Source organism: Ailuropoda melanoleuca, chromosome 20 (assembly GCF_002007445.2).
Source record: "Ailuropoda melanoleuca isolate Jingjing chromosome 20, ASM200744v2, whole genome shotgun sequence".
In the NCBI taxonomy this organism is placed as follows: Eukaryota; Metazoa; Chordata; class Mammalia; order Carnivora; family Ursidae; genus Ailuropoda; species Ailuropoda melanoleuca.
This window is the reverse complement of record NC_048237.1, coordinates 2,491,064-2,497,681: the sequence shown is the minus strand read 5'-3', so window position 1 is coordinate 2,497,681 and position 6,618 is coordinate 2,491,064. Positions and strand designations below refer to the sequence as shown.

The window sequence follows — 6,618 nt, the reverse complement described above, 5'->3', positions numbered from 1 at the left end:
GCAGCAGTGCCAGGCTGCTGGGGCCACCCACGGCTAGAAGCACGAGAGGGTTTGGGCTATTGCACAAAAACCTAGCAAGTGAACGTGCTCTGCACCTCAGGACCCAGTGCAGGGCTTGGTCCCCGAACCTATCGCTATAACCCCCTCAAACAACGCCCCCTGGCCTGCACCCAAAAGAATGCCCTGGGGGTGGGGCTACAAAAGGAACCGGCCGCCCCTGGGGGTAGGTGGAGCCCAGCCTTGCGGGGGGACAGAGGGGGAGGCATTTCAAGGGAGGAGCTCTGATCGGGCTGGGGGTCGGCGCTGTAACAGGGTTTTCTCAGTTCATTCTGACTTGGCACCTCATTCTGCACAGAACTTTTTGGAAGTCGGAGGGAGGAGGACACTCAGAGTGAGGTGCTGCCCTCAGCGAGGACTCTGGAATCCCTTGGACTCAAGAGGGAGGGGGGAGGCATTCCCAGAAGCATCAGCTCCCAGGCACCTCAGAATCCTGGCTTGGACCCTACCCAAAGAGTGCTCCCAACTGCTAAATAGACCAGGGGCCCCATTTCTTTGAGCCCTGCATCCCTCCCTCCGGGGTGCGCCCTGCCCCTCCCTGAGTCACCCCAGGGAGAGAGGGGGAAAAAAGGGAAGAGAAAAGAGGCATTGACTACAGAGGAAGGAAAAGGAAACAGCAGAGGGAGGAGAGAGGCCACGCAGGAGTGGGTGACAGAGGAGAGCGGAGAGGGCAGATCTAGGGCAGATCTAGGGCAGGGGGAGATAGGGAGAGGGCAGGCAGAGCATCCCAGAGGGTGCCCCAAGAGCAGGGCGGCAGGGGCGGGGAGCCGAGGGGGGCGGGCCGGCCATGTCCCACGGGACCTACTACGAGTGTGAGCCCCGGGCTGGCCAGCAGCCACTCGAGTTCTCAGGGGGCCGAGCGGGGCCCGGGGAGCTGGGGGACATGTGTGAGCATGAGGCCTCCATCGACCTCTCTGCCTACATCGAGTCTGGGGAGGAACAGCTCCTCTCCGACCTCTTCGCTGTGAAGCCGGCACCTGAGGCCCGAGGCCTTAAGGGGCCTGGAACCCCTGCCTTCCCCCACTACCTGCCGCCTGACCCGCGGCCCTTCGCCTACCCCCCACATACCTTCGGCCCTGACAGGAAGGCCTTGGGGCCCGGCATCTACAGCAGCCCAGGGAGCTACGACCCCAGGGCTGTGGCCGTGAAGGAGGAGCCCCGGGGGCCGGAGGGCAGCCGAGGGGCTGGCCGTGGCGGCTACAATGCCCTGCAGTACCAAGTAGCACACTGCGGGCAGACGGCCATGCACCTGCCCCCCGCCCTGGCAGCGCCCAGCCAGCCCCTGCGCGTCCTCAAGGTAAGAGCAGGCCCACACTCGCGCCTGCCACCCAGGGGCTGGAGGGAGGCCTGTGCTGGTGGGGGACTCTGGCTCCTGCTTACGCGAATGAGTCCGTGTTTGGTGCTGCTCTGTGAGACCCAGCCACCCCCAAACCCTCTGTGCTCACCACCCCACCACGACCCCTCTTTGCTTCACTGTCAGCTCACTGTCATCCTGAGCCCCACCATGGGGCTGGGATCCAGGGTGTCCTGCAGCCCTGTGGCCCGCTGACCTGCCCAGACCTCAGGGCCCAGCAGCCCCTTCCTCGTTTCTCTGCTGCCTGCTTCTAGAAAAGAAAATGCCTGCCGATCAGAGGACTAGAGACTCCAGAGAGATTGAAGGAAGGTGTCCTCAGACCGTGTGGGAACATGAAAGGTGGTTTGGGTCAGAGCAGGGGACCCTCGGCAGGCGGCAGGGCAACGGCTGCTCTTACTGGGAGGCCCGAGCTGGCTCTGGGTCCCGTATCTCTTTGCAGGCCAAGCATGCTGGGGCTGCTGGGATTCCTGCCCGGCCTCCACTTGGCCTCCTGGCCAGCCCTCACCTCTCGTCCCTTTGTGCCTTTCCCTCCAGGCCCCTGTGGCCGCCGCCGCACCCCCCTGCAGCCCCCTCCTCAAGGCGCCATCCCCAGCTGGCCCCTCGCACAAAGGCAAGAAGGCGGTGAACAAGGACAGCCTGGAGTACCGGCTGCGCCGGGAGCGGAACAACATCGCCGTGCGCAAGAGCCGTGACAAGGCCAAGAGGCGCATCCTGGAGACGCAGCAGAAGGTGCTGGAATACATGGCAGAGAACGAGCGCCTCCGCAGTCGTGTGGAGCAGCTGACCCAGGAGCTGGACACGCTGCGAAACCTCTTCCGCCAGATCCCCGAGGCTGCCAACCTCATCAAGGGCGTGGGGGGCTGCAGCTGAGCCCGGCTGGCAGACTGTGGCACCGCCCCCCCCCCGCCCCAGCCCACCTGACCTGGGGATCCCTACCCTGCTGGGGCTCTAGAGCCCCTCACAGGCCAAGCCGGACACAGAGACCATGGACAAATGGCAGCGGGTGGCAAGGGAGGAGGGTGGACCCCAGCATAATGATTCGGTGGCTGAATAAAATTGCACTATGATTCAGTAATGGGCCTGCACACTGGGCCTGGGCGTGGGGGGCAGGGTGGGTTGTGCATGTGTGACATGGGGGCTTCAAGGACGGGAATGCGTGTGACTTGGTTTGCATACCTCTTGGCTTCATGCCCAAATGAGTATCCAAGAACACAGATACACTCCCCCAACAACACACCGCACAGCCAGGCTGTGTGTCTGTCACTCTGCTCCTCTCTCCCCCTGCCCCCACCCCAGCCCGCTCTATCCTTCTGGATGATGAAGGCACCCCATCCCCGCAACCCCACAGGACCGGGAGCAGCCTCTGGAGACTTCCCTAACAGAGTTCTGTGGCTCGTGGGGAGATCCCAGTGCCACCCAGTCCCTTATGCTGCTGACCCCAGCACCTTGAAATATAGGTCTGGGAGTTCCCGTCAGCTTCCAGATGGCTCTGTCATATTTAGGGTCCCCTAACTCTGAATCCTGTACTCGACCCCTTCTCTCCAGTTCCACAACTCGAGGCCACCAGGCTGACATCCCCCCATGGCTCCCACCCACTCCCCATTGTCCCTCACTCCCTGGGACTCGGGTTCCCCATAGCACTAGAATCTGAGTGCTTGGGGGAGGACTCCATTGGGAAAGGCCTCGAGACCTGTGTGAACAGGAGAAAGTTGATAATGAGGGGAAAAATCTGCCTCTGCCAGTGAAACCCCTCGTGCGAAGCGTTTTCTCTTTCATAGAACTCTAGCCCAAGGGCCTCCGTCTGAGCCTCCCTCCGGTTTTTACTAGCTGTGTGACCCAAACCAGTTACCTCGCTGTGTGCCTCAGTTTCCCTGTCTGCACTATGGGGCTGTATTACTACCCACCTCACAGTGTTGTTATGTTCGTAGACAAACACGGTCTGGCACATAGTAAAGTGAATGGTCATTATTATTCCATATGGCTAGAACTGAAAGGAACTCAAGATCTCATCTAAACTTCTCCCTTTGCAGGTGAGGAAACTGAGGCCTCAGGGGGGAATGGGGCTTAGCCAGAGTTACACTTGTTCCTTAGAGGCAGAACCAAAAAGAGCTCCAAAAAAAAATCACGGATCTCAAGAGGTGCTGGAAGAGACCTCAAGAGATCGTCTGGTGGGCTTTGGCCTCAGACGAGAAAGATAGTGTGAGCCACATCTTACAGATAAAGCAGCTGAGGGCCGGAGGGGATAACAGACATTGTCCTGAAGCTCTCTCCGTCCCTTTGCTGTGTCAGCACATGGCACCTGTCTCTAGGCCATGAACGCGCTCCCCACAGAGGCACACAGCACAGGGTGGGCCTGCCGGTCCCATTCAGTAAGTAAGCAGGGATTGTGGACAGACTCAGAAACAGGAGACAGCACGGGCCTCAGTCTCCCCTAAACCACCAATGATCTGTAGGCCCCTGCTGAGAAAGCCCAAGTTAGGTATCAAGGAATAACTTTCTGAGAGGGGGAGAGACGGGATCCTCCCAGTACCCTCTCTCTCTCCCACCCTTCCCCCCATTTCCACATCCCCAGCAGCAGAGACTTCCTGCATCTTGGGCATCCGTGTGCACCACGTCTGCCTCACCCAGGACTCGGTCCCTCCCTGCCTTTGCCTCTGTGTCCCTCAGGCACCCTCTCCTACACCTGTCCCTGGATCCTACTGTCCCAGACCTGGTCGGGGCCGGTAGGTTTGAACCTCTAGATGGTTGATTCCCTGACCCATAGGGCCTCCTGTGTTCATAAGGGGGAGGTGCCAGTCTCCATGGATGCCCGGGAGAATCCCACAGCAACCTTCTAGCCCAGGGGGATGGGGTTGCATAAGGGGGGTTTGTACAGAACAGGGTAAGTGACTCAACCTCCGGATTTCCTCCTCTCAGCTCGAGACCACTGCCCCTTGACTTATTGTCAAGGTTCTGGGTGATGCGACCTGGGTTGCTTATGCAGCAACACTGAGCTGCTTTCCCATCACTCGGAAGTGGGTCTTCTCCCAGCCCCCTATAATCCTGTAGCTCCTTGGCGTGGGGGGCCTGGAACCAGGGCTGGAGAAGTGTCACTGCCCCACCGTGAGAAAAGAGCACGCCTAGTCCCTGCATGACCACAAGTGGTGAGGATGTCCCCAAATCTCTGGCAGATCATGTCCCAGGGAGGTGACAGGTAGCCAGAAGTCACACTTTCTGAATGCGGCTTTTAACCTTACCTCAACTGGTGTGGGCCAAAGTAACTTATTCAACGAGTATTTGTTGAGCATCTTTCCTGTGTCGGGCCCGTGCCAGGTGTCAAGAACACCATGGTGACCAAGAGAGACCCAGCTCTTAGCTGAATGGGTGGGAAGAAAAAGGCAATAAGCAAGTGCACTGGGTGTCTTCCTTTGCCCTTCTAGATCCCCTTGACCCCTGACGGGGCGTTGCACGGAGGGTAAAAGTCGAGTGCTTATCCCCCAACTCTCCCCTGTAGGGGGATGGGCACCCTCCACTGCCCTCTCTCACAGGCTCCCGCCCTTTTGCCCCTGGGGGCTGCCCCTGTGGCAGCTAGCTGGCTCCTTCGTCATTCCTCGCAGCTTTCCCTCAGTTCCGTTCCTTCACGCCTCTACAAAGCACCTTCATTAAATTCATTAATTACTCCATTCAGGAAAATGAAATAAACTAGCAGGAAGGGAGGTTACTTTAGCTGGGGTGGTCAAGGAAGGCTTCTCTGAGGAGGTGACATTGAAGTTGAAACCTAAAAAATTTCAAGGACGAGGCAGATGTGCCAAGTTGGGGGGGGAGGCCTAAGAGGTCTGATGATCAAGAAAAAGAAAGGAAGCCAAGTGAGGCTGGCTGAATAGGAAGGAGGAAGAAAAGGATAAACGAGAAAATGCCTTCCTCCATCTAGAATGGAATTGCCAAGAACTTTCTTTCCATTCCCTCTGCTGGGGAGCTCAGTCCCTAAGAAACTGATATGGGACAGAGAGCAAGCTTCCAGCACTCAAGCCCCTTCTCGCACTCACCCCCACCCCCACAGCAGAGTTGCTGCAGGGAAAGAAGAGGCAGAAAGAAGGAGCCCCAAGGCGCTAGTCCTCAGGACACAGTGACTTTAAGAAACCAGCAAATCAGGGGCGCCTGGGTGGCGCAGTCATTAAGCGTCTGCCTTCGCCTCAGGGCGTGATCCCAGGGTCCTAGGATCCAGCCCCACATTGCGCTCCCTGCTCCACTGGGAAGCCTGCTTCTTCCTCTCCCACTCCCCCTGCTTGTGTTCCCTCTCTCGCTGGCTGTCTCTCTGTGTCAAATAAATAAATAAAATCTTTAAAAAAAGAAAAAAGAAACCAGCAAATCAAGGTCCAAAGAGCACACATGTGCATTCCCGTTGCTTTAGACTTCACTCGTGAGCTGAGCGGGATGAGAGGGCTGAGCTTCAAAGTCAAGATCTCAGGCCTTGGGGAAGCGGCCAAGGAGAAGGAAGGCTGTTTGGTGATACCGGGAAGAGAGAGGAAGCTGCCCAAGGTGAGCCAGCCAAGGTCAGTCCTGCAGTGGCTGCTTGTGAAAGCTGCTCCCCTGCTCGGTGCACACCTCCCCACCCCACCCCCCACGGATTGCCACACGCCTGGGCCCCCAGGGCCCCCATCCCAGTGTTGCAAGATCCCGGTTGGGGTTGTGGGGGTGGAAAGGGGCCTCTTCACCTCCACCCCTACCCTGCGCCAGCCAGGGAGGGGGCTACGGGATGCAGGGGGCTGTATAGGAGATGCTGAGGCAGCGAGAGCCAGGGCTGGCTGAGGGCCTGTGTGCCTCCTCTCCAACAGGCCGGTCACTTCCTGTCACCCTCGCTGGCCCCCAGCAAGCACACCTCTCCTTTCAGCCTGTGCTGCTCCCGAGGGGGAATGGTCCAGCCTGGACAGGACTCCTGACTGGCCTCTGTCAGTGCAACTATAAGCAGGCCTGGTCCCCGAAAATCTTCACGGGCACAGGAGACATTCCCCGAGGCTACCCCGCTGCAGACGTGGTGGGTGTTCTCCGAGGAAAATGGCTGCCACTGGCTGTCAATTCTGACTTCCGGAATGGCGGGAGGGTCCTAGGACTTGGGAAAAGGCAGGCTTCCTAACAGGGAGAGCCCCACCTGCAGAGCTGTGGCCTCCCCTTTGGGTTTAGAAACAGATATCCGAGGTAGGTAGACGTAAGCCGCACACCGAATGGAT

At 58.8% G+C, this 6,618-nt stretch overlaps 1 protein-coding gene across 1 annotated transcript; it reads left to right on the top strand.

The window, feature by feature from the left end:
• Positions 1-276: 276 nt before the first annotated feature.
• CEBPE (CCAAT enhancer binding protein epsilon) lies at positions 277-2,486 on the top strand. The gene is made up of 2 exons (XM_002926010.4): positions 277-1,354; positions 1,946-2,486. The coding sequence occupies exons 1-2, from the start codon at positions 845-847 to the stop codon at positions 2,279-2,281; spliced, it is 846 nt and encodes a 281-aa protein (XP_002926056.2). The 5' UTR covers positions 277-844; the 3' UTR covers positions 2,282-2,486.
• The last annotated feature ends 4,132 nt before the right edge of the window (positions 2,487-6,618 follow it).